Here is a 23,689-nt window from a genome sequence, read left to right on the forward strand (position 1 = left end):
GAAAGAATGAATGGGGCCATGTATCGGGAGATTATGAGTGAAAATCTCCTTCCATCAGCAAGGGCATTGAAGATGAGACGTGGCTGGGTCTTTCAGCACGACAATGATCCCAAACACACAGCCAGGGCAAGAAAGGAGTGGCTTCGTAAGAAGCATTTCAAGGTCCTGGAGTGGCCTAGCCAAAGTCTCCAGATCTCAACCCCATAGAAAATCTGCGGAGGGAGTTGAAAGTCCGTGTTGCCCAACGACAGCCCCAAAACATCACTGCTCTAGAGGAGATCTGCATGGAGGAATGGGCCAAATACCAGCAACAGTGTGTGAAAAGCTTGTGAAGAATTACAGAAAACGTTTGGCCTCCGTTATTGCCAACAAAGGGTACATAACAAAGTATTGAGATGAACTTTTGGTATTGACCAAATACTTATTTTCCACCATGATTTGCAAATAAATTCTTTAAAAATCAAACAATGTGATTTTCTTTCCCCCCCCCCCCACATTCTGTCTCTCATGGTTGAGGTTTACCCATGTTGACAATTACCGGCCTCTCTAATATTTTCAAGTGGGAGAACTTGCACAATTAGTGGTTGACTAAATACTTATTTTCCCCACTGTAATTTGCCGGATGACACTTAATGACATCGGTCATGAGCATTCATTAATGCCTGTGATAGTGCCATGTCCTAACTATTACGGTCTTATGGCAGTCTTATGACGCCGACGTCAAATAAAGAGTTGGCTACTAACCCAATAAATCAACAAATAAGACGCACTGAACTATAAACCACAAAAAAGTAGCGGTTTATAGTCCGAAAATTACGGTAAGTAAAATCTTTAAATATGTACTGTATAGAAAAAAAAAATAATTCAAAGTTAGATTAAAAAATAAAACTATTTTTTTATAAAACCATTGTTAACTACAGTTGGCAAATAGATGATCATTTGGCCAATCCGTTTTCAAAATGAGCCTTGAAAAGTTTTGCTTTATTAGCATGTCTCCAATGACGATTGACACCAGGATATTCCATATTTCAAATATATATATGTATATTTCACCTGAAATGCATGGACGGAGTGGTTACGTGGTGATCATTTAGGTAAACAAATAACTCTGGAGCAGGTAAGTCATCATAATACATCTTTACAGTATGTACACCGAGTGACACATTCAAGTTCTCTTGACAGCAACGACACCTCCTTTAGTTTGCAGCATAAGTCACTTTTTCTTTCAAGTCTAGTAACACTGTACAATATTGGGATGGAGTATTAGGGCCAAACAAAAAAAGGGAAAAAAATTAGGACTACGAGATTAAAGTCGTAACACTACAATAAAGTCGTAATATTACGATAAAGTCGTGGTATTAGTACGAGACAAAAGTCATAATGTTACAAGTTCAAATAACATGAGACAAAGTCGTAATATTACGAGATGAAAGTCGTAATATTTTTTCTTGTACTAGACTGCTAATACAATTCTGACTTTCTCGTACTAATAATACGATTTTTATATTGTAAAATCACGACTAATTTCTTGTACTTTTATACTATGACTTTAATCTTGTAATATTACGTTTGTCTTGTAATAATACAACTTATTACTTTATTCCATAATGTCACTTTTTTCTCGTACTAATACTGTCACTTTAATCTTGTAATATTGCTACTAATTTCTCGTATTTATACTATGACGTTAATCTTGTAATACAATTTTTGTCTCATATATTTCAACTTTAACATCGTAATACTATGACTTTATTCTCGTAATAATTCAACTTTATTCTCATAATATTACAACTTTAATCTGGTACTAATACTACGACTTTAATCTCGTAATATTACGATCCCTCTCTCTTACTTAAATTACAACTTTATTGTCGAAATAAAATGACTTTTATCTTGTGATCATTCGACTTTAATCCTATAATAATACTAAGTATGACTTTGTTCTCGTGATACTGCAACTTTAATCTCGTAATATCTCGACTAATTTCTCGTATTTATATTAACGACTTTAATCTCGTAATATTCTCGTAATATTTTGACTGGCATCTCGTAATAATACGTGTGACTTTATTCTTGTAATACTACAACTTTAATCTTCTAATATTATGATTATTCTCCTAATATTTTGACTAATCTCGTAATAATACAACGTATGACTTTATTCTCATCATACAACAACTTTAATTTGGTAATATTTCGACTTCAACCTTGTATTAATACAACATGTGAATTTATTCTCGTAATACGACAACTTTAATCTTGTAATATTATGACTTGTAATATTTTGACTAATATCATAATAATACAACGTATGACTTTATTCTCATCATACTACAACTTTAATCTCGTAATATTATGACTTTAATCTTGTGAAATTACGACTAATTTCTTGTAGTTATATTTAAGATTTTAATCTCGTAATATTTCGACTTTAATCTCGTAATAATGAAACCTATGACTATATTCTTGTAATTACTCTTGTAATGATACGACTAATATCTCGTAGTTATACTACGACTTTATTCTCATATTTTGACTAGTATCTCATAATAATACAACGTATGACTCTATCCTCCTAATACTACAACTTTAATCTCGTAATATTACGACTAATTTCTCGTAGTTTCGCTACAACTTCGATCTCGTAATATTTCGACTTTAATCTCGTATTAATATAACGTACGACTTTATTCTCATACTACAACTTTAATCTCGTAATATTACGACTTTAATCTCGTAAAATTACGACAAATTTCTTGTAGTTATACTTACAATTTTAATCTCGTAATATTTAGACTTTAATCTCGTCATAAAATGTATGACTATATTCTTGTAATACTACAACTTTAATCTCGTAATGTTATGACAAATTTCTCGTAGTTATACTACAAATTTATTCTCATATTTTGGCTAGTATCTCATAATAATAAAAAGTATGACTCTATTCTCGTAATACTAGAACTTTAATCGCAAAATATTACGACTAATTTCTGGTAGTTATACTACAACTTCAATCTCGTAATATTTCGACTTTAATCTCGTAATAATATAACGTACGACTATTCTCATCATACTACAATTTTAATCTCGTAATATTATGACTTTAATCTCGTAAAATTACGACTAATTTCTTGTATACTTAATATTTTAATTTCGTAATAATAAAAGGTATGACTATTCTTGTGATACTACAATTTTAATCTCGTAATGTTACGACTAATTTCTTGTATTCTTCGACTTTATTCTCATAATATTTTGATTAGTATCTCATATTAATACAACGTATGACTCTATTCTTGTAATACTACAACTTTAATCTCGTAATATTACGACTAATTTCTCGTAGTTATACTACAACTTCAATCTCCTAATATTTCGACTTTAATCTCGTAATAATATAACGTATGACCTTATTCTCATCATACTACTAATTTAATCTTGTAATATTATGATTTAAATCTCGTAAAATTACGACTAATTTCTTGTAGTTATACTTATGATTTTAATCTCGTAATATTACAACTAATTTCTCGTAGTCATACTTACGACTTTAATCTCGTAATATTATGACTTGTCTCGTAATGTTTCGACTAGTATCTCGTAATAATACAACGTATGACTTAATTCTCGTAATACAACTTTAATTTCGTAATATTACAACTAATTTCTCGTAATATTTTGACTATAATCTTGTAATAATACAATGAATGACTATATTCTCGTAATACTACAACGTTAATCTCGTAATATTATGGCTTTTGTCTCGTCATGTTATGATTTTAATCTCGTAATAATGCAATGTATTACTTTATTCTTGTAATATTACAACTGAAATCTCATTTCATTATGACTTAATTCATTCTTGTCGTCCTATTTTTTTGTTTTCTTCGTCCCTAATACTCCATCGTACAATAGCGCCCCCATTCTAAAATAACAATAAAAAATGAACTGTCCGCTATTTGGCACATTTCCATCAAATATTTTTTTTTTAATCCCCTGAAATGAATGAAATCGATAAATAAATAAGACATGCACTACAGACTTAAAAGTATATTTTTCCCGACGAGTGAGGTTACGCAGTTGATTAACTACAGTGTGAAAGGATCATTTGGCTTTTGCGCTGGAGTGTTAGCGATAGTGTCCATTATTTTCTTCTTCTTTTAAGGCCATTTCAGAAAGTGTAATTCGCTACAAGCTGGCACCAGGTTCACTTGTAATACCACGATCTTCCACCGGGGGAGGCTAACATGACCGCAAGATTCAGAAAACGAGACGTCACAAAGATGCAACGCTAACATGCTAGCAAATTGGGAGTGTAAATCGCCAATTTGTTGACGATGCGATTCGACACCTATTCTTTGGACGATACAAAATTTGCCGATATAATTCGATTCGAGGGTTGATTTAACGCTTTCACTGCCATTTTCGATGGTAGACATCAAGTTGTGTGGCTAAATTAAAACTCTTTTAGTTTGTCACTAGTAAACGAACAAATGAACATCGGTCGTCCATTGGCGTCAATGGCAGCCATTGAGATTATGGTCAAATTTAACGCAATCAGTATAAAAACAATTTAAAAAAAGCAGTAATTTTGACAATTTTGCCGCTGAAATTTTTCAAACATTTGAGCGAAACCCGCAAATCGTAAAGATATTTTGCGTTTTGCTTAGGACAACTCTCCCTTGGATACGCTGCCCCCTATTGGCGAGGAGTGTAAACATCTCAGTGCCAGCTTGTCCCGAAAATCCACAGGGAACGAGAGGTGGAAAATTACACGTTAAACATTCAAGCGGTAAATATTTTGAAAAAGGAGCGAAAAGTAGAAACTCCCGGCAGCGGCAGTAGCAGCAGCAGTACAGAGGAGGACCACGACGCCACCAGCAGGTCGATGAGAGGTATAGCAAAGCTAAGCACTCTATAAAGGGATCGGTGCTGTGTTGGTTGAGAAAGCCTTGTTGGGCCACGTTAGTTGCGAAAAGTTGTTCGCGTCTATGGCCGTCAATGGCAGATGAATATTTCAAGGAGTGTTTATATTGCGGTCAACGTACCGTATGCTAAATCGGTGGTGACGAGAGCGGAAAGCGGTTTGAGCATTTTTTTGTTTGTGACTTCGAGTTAGCGGGGATTTAATTAGTCGGTGGAGTTGATTTTAACAAATTCCGTGCAGTTGGTAAGTTATTAGTTAGTTTCAGGGCTCTGGAGTGGCTAAGCTAGCGCGAGTCAATGGCGCCTACTTAGCCAGTAAGAAACAATACAGAAGTGTGTTCGTGAGTATGTGGTGAGTTCAATTCAATTTTTGCTTTGTTAGCATGCTAGCGATTAGCCACTTCCCATGTGATGTTTTAGGCCGCACTTAAATTTCCAAGTAGTTTTTTTATGCCAGCCCCAGCATTGATTTTATAATATATTAACGGGACAAGGGGCGCTGACACTGTGCCACGCCTTCCGGTAAGGGTGCCTGCCCACAACTAGCATCAAGATGAGTTATTCTCAAACACGCACGCAGCGATCTAACGCCGGATTTAGGTTGAAAAAGTATGAAAGCTGTACCGCATACAAACAGGAAGGATTGTCTCAGGAGTGATTTGTTCGAGGATTCAAGGTAATTATTATATTTTTCGTACCATGCATGTATTTTGAAACGTGGAAAAAATCAATGGGAGAAATTAGCCGTTACAGCATTGGCGTCCTACTTCGCAATATTTATGAAAAATAAATGTTAACTGCCCGTTTTTTTTTGCTTTTAACCAAGAATCGAGACTGTTTTACGTTCATATCTATAAAGAATTCAGGGTTTTAAGCATTTATTCACAAGAATTTTCATCGGAAAAAGCTCTTTGTTGTGATAGGGCGGCGCCACATTGGCTAAAAAACTGGCATCACATTCGACATATTTACGTAAAATAAATGCTAACTGCCCGTTTTTTTGCTTTGAATCGAGACTATTTTACGTTCATATCTATAAAGAATTATGGGATTTAAGCATTTATTCACAAGGATTTTCATCGGAAAAAGCTCTTTGTCTGTTTTACGTTCATATCTATAAAGAATTATGGGATTTAAGCATTTATTCACAAGAATTTTCATTGGAAAAAGCTCTTTGTTGTGATAAGGAGGCGCCACATTGGCTAAAAGACTAGCATTGCACCAGACATATTTACGTAAAATAAATGCTAACTGCCAGGTTTTTTGCTTTTAACCAAGAATCGAGACTGTTTTACGTTCATATCTATAAAGAATTATGGGATTTAAGCATTTATTCACAAGAATTTTCATTGGAAAAAGCTCTTTGTTGTGATAAGGAGGCGCCACATTGGCTAAAAGACTAGCATTGCACTAGACATATTTACGTAAAATAAATGCTAACTGCCAGGTTTTTTGCTTTTAACCAAGAATCGAGACTGTTTTACGTTCATATCTATAAAGAATTCAGGCTTTTAAGCATTTATTCACAAGAATTTTCATCGTAAAAAGCTCTTAGTTGTGATAAGGTGGTGCCACATTGGCTTAAAGACTAGCATCACATTTGACATATTTATGTAAAATAAATGCTAACTGCCCGTTTTTTTGCTTTTAATCAAGAATCAAGACTGTTTTACGTTCATATCTATAAAGAATTCAGGGATTTAAGCATTTATTCACAATAATTTTCATCATAAAAAACTCTTTGTTGTGATAAGGCGGCGCCACATTGGCTAAAAGACTAGCATCACATTTGACATATTTACGTAAAATAAATGCTAACTGCCCGTTTTTTTTTTTTTTTTGCTTTGAATCGAGACTGTTTTACGTTCATATCTATAAAAAATTCTGGGATTTAAGCATTTATTCACAATAATTTTCAACATAAAAAACTCTTTTTCAGCGTTTCCACTCGGTCAGCTTTGACGGCGGTAGGCCCCCCTATGAATTGGCCCCGTGTCCCGTCAATATATTATGAAGTCTATGGCCCTAGCTTCGTATATGTGCTGTGGTAGTTAGTAAAATATTAGATATATATATAGATTTTTAAAAAAATCTTTAAAAAACACTGACGGTGATAAGCTGTCGAATTCCTTTTCCATAATCGCTGGAACAACGGACCTTAGAATTATTGTTGCACCGATACTAGTTTCGGTACCGATACTGCCATAGCTAAAATGAAAATGCAATATCTACTTTTCGAGATATAGTTTTTTAACTGCTGGTCGTCCTACCCTAGATGGCCACCAGACGTAAAAAAAATGTGAACTTTTCAGATGACCATCGACGTCAGTCGTGTGGCGTACAATCAATATTCTGCTGTGAAGTTCACTAATTTTATTACTAGTAGAAAATTAAATTTGCTCTTCCTCTGGCCAAGATGCACCCTCCTACTCAGTAGTTTATCACTAGTAAACGTCCAATTCAGTTGAAGCGGGAGGGTGGCAGCGACCTTCCCACTTCAAACTGACCAAGCTATGATAGCAATTACTTTACAGTCGAGTAAGTATGCAGTAATTTAGTATTTTAAAAAATCTGCATCAAAAAAGGTTTCGATACAGTATCGGTATCGCCTGATTAGGGGTGTGACAAAATATCGAAATGGTGATATATCTTGATACTTTGTATCCCAAAAGTTTATCGATATGCTACTGTCAAGAATCGAGATATCGTTTTAAAAAAAGGCTGCCATTGACTGTGCTCTACGCCCAATCCATTTAGACTGGGAAAGTTTGTTCATTCAAAATCAGAGCATTCACAGTCATTCGGTCCGATTTTCGGGGCATTTGCAGGTCATTTGCTTTTCATTTTAGTGCATTTACAGGTCATTTCCTGTTGAGTTTGAGTCACTGCTTAATCATTTGGGTGATTCCCACGTCACTTCCTGTTCTGTAACGCAAAATAAACAGCAAGTGACCCATAAAATACCCCAAAATCAACAGGAAGTAACTGAAAATCAACAGGTAAATGACCTTAAATGGCCCAAAATTACTCATCGCCTGGCATTGGCTGCCATTGACGGCCATAGACGTTCAATCCGTTTGAAGTGGCAGTGAAGTGAAGATGGCAGCGAATGAACGAACGTTCGTTCATTCGCTGCCACCCTCCCACTTCAAATGGATTGGACGTCTACTAGTGATAAACTCATTCCAATTCACAGCAGAAGCTTGTTTTTCTGTTTATTAGTTTTTTGTAGAATATCCTAGAATGATTTCCTGACCAATGTATCGAAAATCGTTGTATCGCTATATCATCAGATCGTTATCATGAGCTTTGTATCGCAAATCGTATCAAAAGGTACCAAGAGGTTCCCACTTGGTATCGGTAGCCCAAAAAATGGTATTGGTGCAACACTACTTCAAATAACTGTATTATGATACTAATACGATTGTTGGTAGTTTGATATTGCGGTTTTTCTTATTAAACGCCACAAAGTCCTACTTTTTGCTGTTGTGGTAATGGCCACCCTATGTGCAACAGCCACGGTAAGCCCTGCGGCGACAGGTAAAGATCCGCAAGATCATATCGGAACTCCTTAGTTCGCAGCGCAAATCTGGGACGAAAGTTATTCTAGCTGTGTCTCACTAGAAAGATGGCGTATCCCGATGACTATGCTAAAAGCTGTCCTACGAGTGCACGTAAAAAATCCTACTACTAGCTGAATTGATTAACTAGCGATAGCGCGGACGTCAATGTAGATATAAATCCTCAAATAGCTTTCCATAGAGAATGAAGAATGAGTTACTATGGCCACTTTTGTCCATTGAAATGAACCTGAGCTGTTATATTGACTGCTTGGTCTGCTTTTTATAGAAAATGTACGTGTGTGGGAGAACAGGGTAAATTGTCCTATGGGTTGGTTGTCAGACTTGATGTAATAACTCCGCCACACGAGGGCGGTGTTGCACGATATTCTTTTTTCTCAGAGTTTAAAAGTCAGAAAGTGTTAGAATTCAGACTAAATCTGACTTTCGAGTCAGAATTTTGGACTTTCAATGAAAGAAAAAAAAGGACATTCTTAAAATTGAATTTTACTTACTGACTTTAAAGTCGTTATTCAGAAAATTCTGACTATTCCCAGAAAGTGAGGAAATGTTGACTTCTCAAAGTCAGAACTGTCACTCTAAAGTCAGTTTTCTGACTTTAAAATCAGGATTAGTGAGAAAATTTGAATTTCTCAATTTCAGAACTGTCACTTTGAAGTCAATTTTCTGACTTCTAAATCAGAATTAAGGCATGATTAGTCAGAAAATTCTGACTTTGAGAAGTCAGAACTGTCACTTTAAAGTCAGTTTTCTCACTTTTGGATCAAAATTAAGTCGTAATTCTCACTTTGACGTCCGGATTAGGGAGAAAATTCTGATTTTAACGTAAGGATTAGTGGGAAAATTCTGACTTCTCAAAGTCAGAACTGTCGCTCTAAAGTCAGTTTTCCGATTTATATCAGAATTAACTCAGAATTCTGTCTTTAAAGTAGAGGTGCACGATTATCGGTCCAATAATAGGAATTATGACGTCATCCCAAGAAATCCAATAACATTATTTATCGGCCCGATAATATACTGTATAATGTTTTTGCCACGGTGTCGGTGGATTGGGATGTGTGCGTTTGTTTCCACTCCTGTTTTGCCAGAATGCGAAGTTTTGTTACTGTTCTAGAGGCCGTATTTTTCCATCACTGAGTCATAAACCTTACAATGGCAATTAGCAAATGCTTGCATTTTTCAGTGTTAGTTATGTTAGTAAGTTATTGAGAGGCCTTTTGGTTATTGATAGGCTTGCTGTCCTATAATTGCCAGGTTAAGAAAGTTGTTTCATGGCCCAAGACCACAAAAGTCTCCTCTCCTGTTGCACCGAATGTTTTTATCTGTTGACAAAGTACAATACCTGTTGGGTTTATGTTTTAGTTCAGTGCTCATTGTTCAGGGAACACATCTTCAATGACATTGACTGATTGTGATTGACTCAAATTATATTTACTTGAAAAAATAAATATGGGCACTTTATTTGAAGTCAAAACTGTTCTTGTCTTTGTTTTAGTTCATCATAATAATGTTCATGTCATCATGAAAATTCAAGTTAGGTCAAAGGCAAATCTATGCTGAATCCACTAGTATTTTTTACGCTCAAGTGTTAAAAAACTCAGGTGAATATACATTTAAAAATTATATATATATATAATCGGTTATTATCGGTATCGGCCTTGAGGAGCAGGAAGTTATCGATATCGGTTTCAAAAAATGGATATCGTGCACCCCTACTTTAAAGTCAGGATTAGTGAGAAAATTCTGATTTTAAACTCAGGATTAGTCAAGACTTCTCAAAGTCAGAAGTCATTTGAAGTTACTTTTCTGTCTTTTAAATCAGCACAAACCCAGAATTCTGACTTTAAAGTCAGGATTATTCAGTAAATTCTGACTTATCAAAGTAAGAACTGTCACTTTAAAGTCAGTTTTCTGACTTTAAAAATCAGGATTAGTGAAAAAATTCTGACTTTAAAGTAAGGATTAGGGAGCAAATTCCTACTTTAAAGTCAGGATTAATGAGAAAATTCTGACTTCAAACTCAGAATTAGGCAAAAAATTCTAACTTCTCAAAGTCAGAACTCACTTTGAAGTGAGTTTTCTGACTTTTAAGTTTTAACTCAGCATAAAGTCAGAATTTAAACTTTATAAAGTCAGGATTGTTGAGAAAATTCTTAATTCTCAAAGTTAGAACTGTCACTTTAAAGTCAGTTTTCAGATTTATATAAGAATTAAGTCAGAATGCTGACTTTAAAGTCAGGTAAGTAAAAGAGAATAGTTAATTTTCAAGTCAGAATTAAAAAGTCAGAAAACTGACTTTAAAGTGAGACCTGAAAGTCAAGATGAGTCAGAAAATTAACTATTCTCTGACTTTTACTGACATGACTTCAAAGCCAGAATTCTGACTTTTATCTCAGAAAGTCAGAATCCTCACTTTAATGTTAGTTTTCTGACTTTTAAGGCAGAATTAAAGTCAGGATTAGTGTTTTCTGACTATTCTCAGAAGGTCAGAGTTCCTACTTAAGAAAGATTTCTGACTTTTCTGACTATGAAGTCACAATTCCGACTTTAAAGACATTAACTCTTTCACAGCCAGTGACAGCGCCAGACGTCCAACCCATTTGAAGCGTCTCCTGCTTCAAGTGAATTGGATGTCTACAAATGATAAACTCATCGAAATTCACAGCAGAGTTTTAAAAAGAGCCACCATGATCATCAAATGTGACAACCAAGCTCATTCTCCCCTTTCCGCAGTAGCTTAAGGCCCGTTTGATGAATGAATCGAACCCTCCCTCGTTGCCTCCTATAAAAGTGTTAGTGTAAAAGAGTCATGCTACACAGTTGGGTGGAGTCCACTCCTTCGGTACCAGCTCATTTGGGGCCGTGTAACCCTGTGCTTCCCTCCTTGGCGCTCCCGCTGCGTCCCCAGCATCCGGCCGCCACGCTCATGCTCCTCTGCGTCGCGGCCGGTGCCGTCGCGCCGCGCTCCGCCTCACACTGGCTCTGCGTTCGCTCCGTCCGGCCCGGAGGCTTGGGCGAGCCGCCGGTCTGCTTGGAGGAAATGGTGCGGAAGATGTGGTTGCGCTTGCGCAGGAAGTCCCCCGAAGCGGCGCCCAGCCCGAAGCTGCCTTTACGCAAGACCATGCGGGCGCTGGCCGACTTGGCGGGACGGGAACGTTGGTTGTACTCCAGCTGGGACAGGTGCGAAGCGTAGCCGTCCGGAATGAACTGCAATTGATTACGAACGTGGTTTTTAATGGAGAAAAAAAGAAACCATATATAAAATATGCCATATTTTTCTGTAAATTATTGTTGGAATGGAAAGATAAGACACAAGATGGCTATATACATTCAACACACGGTACATAAGTACTGTATTTGTTTATTATAACAATAAATCAACAAGATTGCGTTAACATTATTACCATTCTGTTAAAGCGATCCATGGATAGAAAGACTTGTAGGTCTTAAAAGATAAATGTTAGTACAAGTTATAGAAATTTGATATTAAAACCCCTCTTAATGTTTTCGTTTTAATAACATTTGTAAAATTTTCAATCCAAAAATAAACTAGTAGCCCGCCATTGTTGACGTCAATAATTACACAATGCTCATGGGTGCTGAAGCCCATAAAATCAGTCACACCCAAGCGCCAGCAGAGGGCGACAAAACTCCAAAAAACACAAGTAACAAGTTGGCATTGCACTGTGCTGTCATTTTAATCTGTTTGAGCGGGGCATGTGCGTTAATTGCGTCAGATATTTTAACATGATTAATTTTAAAAAATTAATTACCGCCCGTTAACGCGATAATTTTGACAGCCCTACTTTTAACTAGAGCTGAAACGAATACTCGAGCAACTCGAGTAACTCGAGTTGAAAAACTGATCCGAGTAATTTTATTCACCTCGAGTAATCGTTTATTTTGACAGCTCTAAGCATCACGTTTTGCTCGGACTACTTTTAATGCGGGACAACGCGCTGATGTCACGTGCGAAAGGAAGAAGTGGTAAAAAAAAAAAAACTTACTGCAGCCGACAGCCGCTACAAACGACGCGGACGTTGCTAAATACTAGCCCGCACGATGTGCACGTTGGTAGCAGGTAGCGTCTGATGAGTCTCATAGAGATCACATGTATGTTGAACTAGATGCAAGATGACAGACTCGGCCGTGTCTGGGCAGCATTAGTAAACAGCCGCCATCTTAAAGCAGTAGAGCGCTAAACGCTAATAAAGAGCGCTAAGCGCTAATAAATAAGATTAACGTTACTGTCACTACTAACTAGCTCACGTAACGTTAGCCCTGCGGAGGGCTAGGTTTCTATTAATTATGACCACTGTCGATGCGTGGCTAACATGTCTTACATACAGGGTTTAACATAACATAGCGTTGTGGAGTGATGAGGGTGTAAAATAACTCAATAATGCTACTATCAATTTTAGCTCAGTAGTCATTGCTGGATAAAACACCAAGTAGCACTGGTCCCTAATGTGCTCCAATACAGCCTGTATCATACATTTGTTTTGAACAGTGCAAAAACTCAAAATCCTATCAGGACTTACAGTTTAGACCAACTTAAAACTTAACTAGAACTTAAAAATGGCTTGACACAAATTGAAATTCGATTGAAACACGTGGGAAAAAATCCTAACTTTTAAGTGATGTGTGTTATCAAGCGTAATGGCATTTTTAGGTATATATATATATATATATATATACATATATATATATATATTTTTTTTAAATAAGATCTAAAGGTTTTTTGAGTGAAAGCAGTGAATTAGTCTTTTTTCTTATTCTAGTTACATCTGAGATGCAATTGTTGGCTGTTTTCAACAATATCGAAAATAAAGACATTGATTGACTGAAAATGGTTCAAGATTAGATGAAATGTCTTGTTTTCTCATGTATATTTATAAGTGCTCTTCACCTAAAAATATATTTGTTTTATCCGATTACTCGATTAATCGATAGAATTTTCAGTCGATTACTCGATTACTAAAATATTCGATAGCTGCAGCCCTACTTTTAACCCTTTAATTCAAAAGTTATCAATAGCTTAACTCATTTAATAACCAACAGGTCACAGAGTATGTGCTGTAAATGTTAGCAAAATAGGGAAATTGACATTGAAAACACCTAATGACGGCAATAGACGTCCAATCCATTTCAACTTGGAGGGAAGCCATCATTTGCTCAGAGATTTACCAAAAATGTACAGCATGCTTTACTTTTCTATTTTTTCCCCTGTTATCCTACCTGGCATTGATGCTGCATCTTCTTTGTGGGTCTTCCCACGATGTAGATGTGAGACGGCGGCAGGCCGACGTTAGCGTACACCGAAATGTCCTTGCTGGAGCCGTAGGCGGCGAATATCCTCATCTGGGCCTTGGAATATGACGAAAGAGTGAAAGGAGAGCTTCAGTTACATTTTTTTTTGCATTTTTTTCTAAAGCGTGGTCGCCCACCTCGCCGACGAGGCACTTAAGGAAGTTGGCCTTGTGGCGGAGCGGGTCGTGAACTAGGCCGTCACAAAAAGAGACCACGCCGTGCGGGAAGTTGTGCTGCGAGAGCCACGCCACCACGCGCTGCTTCTGCATGTCGGGACGCCCCGTCACGTACACGATCAGGTAGCCGAGATCCTGCCAGTACCTGACACACACACACACATGGTCACGCCAACCTATAGGGTTACTCCTTGTAAATTCGCACAAATCCCCAGAACCAGTAACACTTCTTTAAACCTTTCAGGGACAGTAGTCACTACAGTGGACACTAAAGACATTTAACCCTTGTTAGAGCAAGTGGCTATTTTTTAAAACTTAATTAGCGTATGAAATATTTATTGTCATCATCATCAGTATCATTGACAATCATTGACAATTACAAATGTGATATGATTTGCCCGAAGGAAGGAACCAAAGAAGAAGACAAAGGCAGACGGGAGGAAGCATATGCTTATCAGTTTCCCGTCCCCCCATATAGCTAAAGACGCACAATCAGACATGGTACAGTTACATACATCACATGGCCACAAACTGTACAATAATACTTATCAACAATCTGGGTTTACAATAACTCAGCGTCCAGCCAAGCAGCTCGATTGCGGTTGTTGACACAGCAGTCTCTTGCACAAGATTAGTGGTCTGAATTTCAGGGCGTGTCATGTCCCTGACATTCTAGCATCTATTTGCTGTGGGACATTTTGTTGTGGCTATGTGTGTGAATTTTCAAGTGGGGTCAGCTCGTCAAGGCTCCTAATAGCTTTAATCTTCATATCAAGATCCTGCAATCCGCGTGACTTATTTGGTATCATTTGATCTTAACATGTGAACAACTCCATTTTAAGCGCCCATTAACTGGAGCTCTCTGACGATTTCTTGATTCTGGTTTTGAATCAAGCCAGTCAAGGAGACCTCCAATTTCTGTATGGAGGATTTTATTTCATCCAAGTCTCCAGATTTCAAATTCTTTGGAGCCATACTGGGAGTTGAGCTTGCTGGTCCTGAGTTGGCCCTGAGCGCTTATCGGTTGAGATAAGTTGCTCTTGGGAGCTCGGAGGAGTGTGTCTGCACACAGCTTGAGCTGAATCGACAATAAGTCTTTTTTATTGTTTGGTTGGACCTGCAACATACTCAGCAGCAGTAGTTATGTTGTGTTGTTTAGGCTATAGTTAGCCGAAAAACTGGTTATATCTTATATTAACAGATACCTTTTTAGCCTGTTAGCCTGTCGCCGTTTTACCACTTTAACAAATTGTTTCTCTTGATTTATTAACAATTAAAAAATTGCTTATGCTTATATTAAAACTTATACTCACTGAAGTACTCACTACTACACTGAAGGAGTTGCCGAAGCCATACCAATAAATGGTGCGGTCCAATGAATGCCTGTGTCCACTCGCCTTTCTCTGCCTCTTAGCTCACAATGTGCAAAAAATGGTGTCATTGTAATCTGTTTGAGGCAATGCATGAGCGGGTCATTCTGTGCATTTGTTAAATGCTTCAAATATTTTAACGTGATTAATTTAAAAATGTAATTACCGCCCGTTAACGCGATAAATTTGACAGCACTAGAAATTAGGAGTGGGAACCTCAAGGCACCTCACGATACGATACGATTCGCGATACAAGACTCACGATAACGATTATCTCACAATATCACGATACAGCAACTATCGATATATTGGTCAGAAATTTGATACATGATATTCTACGATACAACTGTTGAAACGAAAAAAACATTTCAAAATAGAAAAAATACTGTTTAAGTCATTTATTAAACAGTGACACCTTTTCATTGCAACATTGCTGTAAAATATAAATCTACTGATAATTGTGTACCTGCACATATAGAGGAAACAAACCACAACCACTGATATTTCTTGGCGAAATCATGATGAATGGCACCCTTAATTTCTTAAGTTTTAAATCTTTTGAAAATTTTTAACAGTGCTGTAAGTGTCAATCAGCAGTTGAGCTTGGAGTGGGGTAATTATAAAATTGGTGGGTCTTTTCTTTGTCTATGACCTTTGTTGTCAAAAGCATTGGTTTGAGCACTTCCACCATCTGCTTCAACATTTGTGATGTCAGACTCAGTCAGTTACATTCTTCCTCACCTTAAAAACAACAAAATAAATACAAAATATTAGCTACTCATTAGCTTTTGAGTTGAAATTCTGATTTTTTGTGTGTGTTGGAAGTATTGAGTGAATTAAAAAAAATATGAATTGAATGAATAGAAATTAAAAATGTAATAATTACCTGTTTTTAATATGTAGGACACATTAATTATCATGCACGTCACCTTATATATCTTGGACCGTTTTTATAGCTTATTGTATCAAAATGGCAGTAATAACAGTTTGTGTAGTAAACTAGATGGAAAGTGGTTCTCAAATATGTCATCAAAATAATACATTTAAATGAAAAAATCAATTACTAGTACATTGCAAAAGTTTCTTACCTCAAGTGATGCTCCATAGAAATCCAGTGTCCAATTAGTCACCAGCTGCCAGTGAACCTTATTTTATTAGACAATTCTTGCATACAGCAAAGTCCTTGTTCACCTTACTTCCTTTATTGTTGGTGTAAAATCCAAAGTGTGTCCACATGTGTGATTTTCAGCAATATTTTTCTCACTTTTTCCTCCACCGTTCTCACGAAGCTTTTTTATTTTTTTCAACCCACTTGGGACCGCTCTTCTTCTCTAGGCGATTTGTGCGCACTTTACCTTCACCGCCACTGTTGCGCGCCCCTAGTGGACCGCCAAGGAATTGCTCAACAAACTGAGCAGTTTACAGCATCCATACTCCATTGTATGGCCAATATGTCAAATAAAAGTATCGATGCTTGGCGGGAGCATATCGATAACCGATCGGGTTACAAAATATCGCGATATATCGCTGTATCGAGATATTGTCACACTCTTACTAGAAATAATGCAATAACGGGAGCAATTTTAACAACTTTAACGACTGTTTCACAACAATAAATGACGTTCCAAACATAGCAAAGGTTACAATCTACTAGTTCTCCAAATATCCGCAATACTCCTTTGTCTAAGTTTTTTGGGTAAAGAATTTGGCTAGGGCCTACTGTACCCAAAACTCTTTGAACTTCACATAGTACAGTAAACAAATTCTTCGGACCACCGTACCAACAGCAGGCGTGGTTTGGAGGGGTGTAGTTTGTAGAGGTGGCAATCTTTGGGCACCTAACGATTCGATTAAGATTCAGAGGCTCCGATTCGATTATAAAGCGATCATTGATGCACCACAAAAACCCCACCCCCTTTTAATTTTTTGTACACTAGTTCCAAAATTGTTCAAAAATCCTCTCAAGCTAAACAAACTACTATTTCAGTGTCAAGTTAACCATTAAAAAATCAATAAATAAAATACTCAAGTCCCCATTCTGTATCGACAGCTTTAAACTACATTCAATTAATTTAATGTTGTGAATCAACCGTTAGAGTTGTTAAAATGGCTCCCGTTATTCCATAATTTCCCTTCTGTCTACTTTCGACATGAAAGTTTTAAAACTGTTTCATCATTTAAAGATAGATTCAAGTCAAGATTTCGCCGATTTTTTTTTTTTTTTTTTTTTTTTTAGATAAAAAGTAATTAGGTTCGCTACAACAGAGCCTTCTAGAGAAGTCTACTGCTTTTTGGTGCTGCTGACGGCCGCAGTCAGGTATTATTGTTTTTTTTTTTTTTTAATCTAGCGGCATGAGTTGAACATGATATTTACTCTCGGTCCGTTCCTCATTGCGTCCTGAAGACCGCGCTGTTTTATTTCCACTTTACCTGGTATAATTCAATAATAGGAATTTGGATGTTTGTGAATCGTTCTCGAATCTTCCACAGCCGAATCGCGAATTATCTCAGAATCGGAAATTTCGCACGCCTCTAGTAGTTTGTATGAGGCGTGGTTTGTAGCGTGCCTGCGGCTACAGTCAGACCCTTCTCAAAATTTGGGTTATTAATGTGCTTAGGTCCATTTTGATTTTTTTCTAAAGTGATATTAAAAATATCGCCATAAACGTCTTCAAGTACAGTGTTGAGATTAATCGGGATTGAATTAAATTGAATCATGATACAAATCGTATCGCCAGATAAGGAAATACACACCCCTAGAGGAATATATATATATATATATATATATATATATATATATATATATATATATATATATATATATATATATTTGATTGAGTCCTTACCTGACCACATCCACGGCGCCCGCTCGCACTTTGGGGTCGCTACCCATGATGGACACGCTGGCGGCGAACGAACCGTCGATGCTGAACACCACGAACTCGGTCCCGCGGGGCACCACGGTGAGGTAGCTGTCTCCGAACGTGTGGTCGCCCCTTGTTGCGGGAAAAGAGGACGTCGTAATCACCGTCAAGGAATTCTGATGGCAAAATACTCCGCGTACCTGACCACCATTTTGACAGGATACACCCCGATGCCTAGCCGCTTGTTGTCAGGGAGCGTGTACGAGATGCGACCGCTGCTGTTGGTGAGCTGCGTGTCAAAATAGACCCACTCGCCCGAGGGGGGCTGCGTCATGATGTGGATGTCGATCTGCGCGAACGCATGGCGCGATCAGGCTAACGTCCGGTGCTCGGGAATGGTGAACTTTCGGGATTTTACCTTCTCCCCTGTAAGCGTCACCATATCCAGCGGGCCGTACATGAAGCGCCCGGTAACCGTCTGGGCGCCGTCTTCCGTGTACACGCCGTCATTCACGCGGTGGTTGGCTGTCACGTTCTAACAGAGGTGGGTAGAGTCGTCAAAAATTTGAGCGTTACTTCAAAATAATATTACAAAGTAAATATAGTCATCCAAAAAAATATACTTAAGTACAAGTGAAAAAGTATCCGGTGGAAAGAATACTCAAGTACAGGTAGTCCCCGGGTTACGAACGAGTTCCGTTCCCTTCCCTATGCTGGCGATGTAACCCGAATTTCCACATAAATCAGAATTAACCCTTTAAGTACCCCCAAAATCTCAAGACAACTGTTTGTTTGAAAGTACTGAACAAGTAGTCCCGGATTATGAATGAGTTCCGTTCCTAGGCTGGCAATGTAACCCAAATTTCCGTCGGAGTCAAGTCAGAATGAACCCTTTACGTACCCCGAAATACCCTCTAAACCTGGAAATAACTATCCAAAAACATGTAATATACATCATATTAATAAGATGAAGTAAAACATGAGATACTGTGAGGTACGTTGTGTTAAATGCTGTTATATTCAAAGACTATTCAGGCTTTAAAAATATTTTGGCAGAAAACAGACAAGGCTGAAAAAGCAGTTTCTCCTCTTGCACCCCTCTTTTAAATAAACTGCTGTATTTTAAGCCAAAATAACTTATGTTTGATAAAACAATAAGTCTATACTGTATGCTGCCATAGCAGCTTCATAGCGCATTATGCTTCCGGACTGTTTTTAAATTGTCCGTTTTACCCTGGAGACCCCCGTTTACAGACACCGTGCAACCGCTTTTGTTTCCACTCAGCCATTAAAAGAAGGTAAGTAATTATATTTATTCATCGAAAAATAATCATTTTTAGCTTAGAATCATTCATTGATTTCTAATATTTAGGTCGACATAAAAATGGCTTTAAAAAAATATTCACCCGCATATTTTAAGCAAATCACGTCACAATGAAAAAAATAGTGTCAGTAAATAGGTTATGGATCATAACCATCGCTTAATTGTATTTTATTTTGTTATTGTGGCATTTTCACCAATATTTTAGATAATAATCTATCTAAACAAAGAAAAATTGGAAAAAAAGGTTTGAAAAGGTAAATATTTGATAAACAAAATCTCGACCACACCTTGTTGTCTGTGAATTCTACATCGCGACCCTTGTTATATTTCCGTGTTTCACCCATAAAATCCCCACAAAGTCCGGCTGTGGCCATTCACAGCTGTGTCTTGACACTCGGTGAGACATGCTACACTGAGTTTTGGGATGGAAACAAGGTAAGTATGCGATAACATCTTGTTAAAATCATGGTTTCTTTAATTATGCCTCTCATGCTCTCACCTCGAGTTACCGAAAAGCCATATAAAGACACTGCAGTCGAACGTTAGCGCGAGCATTATGGACACAGCAGGCTAACTGACTAGCGGGCTGTCTATTATCTTTTCGACCCTTGTTGCCATCTGGATTGCTTATTATGGGATGATATTGACTTACTTCCCACCTCTTTGTTCTGACAGGACTATAAAAAAAAAAAATTATGTTCACTGCCATTAAACAAGAAACTCGGCTCCACGAGGTCACAGCTTTGTGTTGTTGAAGTCTCATGAGATCTGTGGAGGTCTCATGCGACGTCACTTACCCTGATTTTGACGTGAGTCCGCTTCCGCAGCCACTTCTCTCGAGGCTTGGATGGCGTGAACTCTGACACTTCTTTTCCGTTCAGCTCCAGGATTCCAGAGTTTTCATGCCTCATCACCTGCGGATGCATGATATTGCGTTAGCAATGTCATCATGGTGTGTTTTTTATTCTCAGGGCAATTAAGTCTATCTCTAAATCTCATCTCGGAAGACGTTTCGCAAAGAGATAAAGTCCTTTCGTAATTTTCGGACAATAAGGCGCACCTGACTATAAGCCGCCACCCACCAAATTTGACACGAAAATGGCATTTGTTTGTCGATAAACCGTATTATGGGATATTTACACCAAAAGATATTAACCGGTAACTAGGGTTGTTCCGATCATGTTTTTTTGCTCCCGATCCGATCGTTTTAGTTTGAGTATCTGCCGATCCCGATATTTCCCGATTTTTTTTTGCTCCAGATTCAATTCCAATCATTCCCGATAATTTTTCCCGATCATATACATTTTGGCAATGCATTAAGAAAAAAATGAATAAAACTCAGACGAATATATACATTCAACATACAGTACATAAGTGCTGTATTTGTTTATTATGACAATAAATCCTCAAGATGGCATTTACATTATTAATTCTTTCTGTGAGAGGGATCCACGGATAGAAAGACCCTCGACTTTGTATATTGTGACTAAATATTGCCATCTAGTGTATTTGTTGAGCTTTCAGTAAATGATACTGCAGCCATGGCCAAATGCATGATGGGAAGTGGAACCATGACTGTGCGTAGTGCTACCAATTGATATATCTTCTTTGCGTTGGGAATTAACATAAGGTGTTAAGAAAAAGATCAATTGCTACCTTTCTTCCCCACATTGCTTCCCATGATATTTCTAATCACAGGGAGAGGATTTGTAAGGCTTTAGCCAATTAAAAAAAGGCTCCAAAGGCTGCCAAAATTCACTCTACTCATTATACGCTGCCTTTTATCTCTCTATTTAGGTAAAACGGCGCCATTACAGATTAAGCGCGATAATGCGTGAGTGGGTCGTGCAGCACATGCATTGATTGATTGATGGATGGATGGAATTTTTTTTTTTTTTATTAATTACCGCCGCTATCGGGATAAATTTGATAACCCTACCTTAAGCCTAAACTAAAGACTCTGGATGAGTGTAATATGTTTGTAACGTTAAATACAATTACAAACGATTTAATTAAAAAATACATATATATTTAAAAAAGGCATGGCCGATATTTTTTTGCCGATTACGATACTTTGAAAATGACGTGATCGGATCCGATTGATCGGGATGCCGATCGATCGGGACATCTCTACCGGTAACACTTCATTTGACAATGGCATCATAAGACTGTCATAAGACCAAATGAACCACCATGAAGCTTTGAACCATTTTGGAAGCTTCTTGAAGCTTCATTTGGCCATCACTGCTCTTTTGGGGGAGACAGTTAACCTTTGCTGCCACCTGCTGTCAACACTGTTGTCATCCAACATTCCTCCTAGCATGCATTGCGGCGCTACAGATGTAAATAATCAAAATTCATGTTAGGTGCTAACTATTTCTTCAGTTACTGTTCCAGTTGTTTCATTAATTGCTAGTTATGGTGTTTGGTAATACTTTATATGACAGTGGCGCCATAAGACTTTCATAAGATAATCATAATTATGACATGACACTGTCATCGGCATTAACCAATGCTTAGATGTCATTTAGTATCCTTTGGAAAATTATCTCAATTTTGAATGTATGTCAAAGATCCAAGCTGGACATAAATGGAGTCAGTGACATAACATCCCGGATGACACTTAATGACATCTGTCATAAGCATTCAGGAATGGCCATGACAGTGCTATGTCATAATTATGATGGTCTTATGACGTTGCTGTCAAATAAAGTGCACTGGACTATAAGCCACAGGATTTATAATAGGAGAAATAATAGCGGCTTATAGCCCGAAAATTGCGGTACATTGAAATACTATGAGAACAACGTTGCAATACTACAAAAAAAAAATTACAGTATAGTAATATTACGATCTCAGTTATATTGTGAATGCTCGCAATATCATTCAATCGCTTCCAGCACCTCCCATTTAAAATGTATTGCACAACTATCGCCATCAATGTCAGTGAAAGAGTTCACCAACCTGTCGAAGCAGAAAGGACACCACGTCTGTAGACTCCCAGTAGGAAGCGTGGAAGAGATGCGGCAGGGCCACGGTGGGGAACGCCGTCAGGGCGTCGGGGCAGTAGAGGGCGTAGTCCATCCGCTTGCTGCCCCACCAGCGAGAGGCGACTGCAAGATGACATTGAAAGGATGTTCAAAATGCACACTGGCACATTTAAGTCCCAGTTCCAGCAAAAAGTCCAGTACGTATGTTTAAATTTTGGGCGTTTACAACCTTCTCAACTTATTTCAGAGCAAAGCTCAGAGAATGGGTGAGGATCACTGGACTTGGTGGAAAAGTGACTTTTAGCTCCTGCCTAGCAAGACAAAAAGAAGAACGCTAAAGACCAGGGGTGTCCAAACAGCCGCCCGTTTTTTATTGGCCTGCTGCAAATGATAAAAAAAAATAGGCATGTCCCGATCACAAATTTTTGCACACAAGTCCAAGTCACTTTCGATTTTGAGAATCTGCCGATGCAGAGTCCCGATCAAATACCGAAAAAAAAAAAAAAAAAAAGGACTGTCAAAATTATCGCGTTAATCGGCGCTAATTAATTTTTTCAATTAATCACGTTAAAATATTTGACGCAATTAACGCACATGCCCTGCTCAAACAGATTAAAATGACAGCACAGTGCAATGTCCACTTGTTACTTATGTTTTTGGAGTTTTGTCGCCGTCTGCTAGCGCTTGGGTGCGACTGATTTTATGGGCTTCAGCACCCATGAGCATTGTGTAATTATTGACATCAACAATGGCGGGCTACTAGTTTATTTTTTGATTGAAAATTTTACAAATTTTATTAAAACGAAAACATTAAGAGGGGTTTTAATATAAAATTTCTATAACTTGTACTAACATTTATCTTTTAAGAACTACAAGTCTTTATATCCATGGATCGCTTTAACAGAATGTTTATAATGTTAATGCCATCTTGTTGATTTATTGTTATAATAAACAAATACAGTACTTATGTACCGTATGTTGAATGTATATATCCACCTTGTGTCTTATCTTTCCATTCCAACAATAATTTACAGAAAAATATGGCATATTTTATAGATGGTTTCAGTTGTGATTAATTACGATTAATTAATTTTTAAGCTGTAATTAACTCGATTACAAATTTTAATCATTTGACAGCCCTAATATAT

General features: G+C 37.4%; 1 protein-coding gene across 7 annotated transcripts in view; it reads right to left on the reverse strand.

Moving 5' to 3' along the window:
- Nucleotides 1–567: 567 nt before the first annotated feature.
- Nucleotides 568–23,689, reverse strand: part of LOC130905349 (membrane-associated phosphatidylinositol transfer protein 2) — a 71,409-nt gene continuing 48,287 nt past the window's right edge. For all 7 annotated transcript variants that reach the window (XM_057818654.1, XM_057818659.1, XM_057818658.1 and 4 more), the window contains 8 exons: nt 22,516–22,664; nt 20,349–20,465; nt 18,646–18,762; nt 18,428–18,576; nt 18,210–18,359; nt 13,955–14,138; nt 13,746–13,874; nt 568–11,714 (listed from right to left, as the gene is read on the reverse strand). In XM_057818654.1, the coding sequence (XP_057674637.1) occupies nt 11,358–11,714; nt 13,746–13,874; nt 13,955–14,138; nt 18,210–18,359; nt 18,428–18,576; nt 18,646–18,762; nt 20,349–20,465; nt 22,516–22,664 (1,352 nt within the window). In that variant the 3' untranslated portion in view covers nt 568–11,357. The remainder of the gene's footprint in view (nt 11,715–13,745; nt 13,875–13,954; nt 14,139–18,209; nt 18,360–18,427; nt 18,577–18,645; nt 18,763–20,348; nt 20,466–22,515; nt 22,665–23,689) is intronic.

Source organism: Corythoichthys intestinalis, chromosome 17 (genome assembly GCF_030265065.1).
Source record: "Corythoichthys intestinalis isolate RoL2023-P3 chromosome 17, ASM3026506v1, whole genome shotgun sequence".
Lineage (NCBI taxonomy): Eukaryota > Metazoa > Chordata > Actinopteri > Syngnathiformes > Syngnathidae > Corythoichthys > Corythoichthys intestinalis.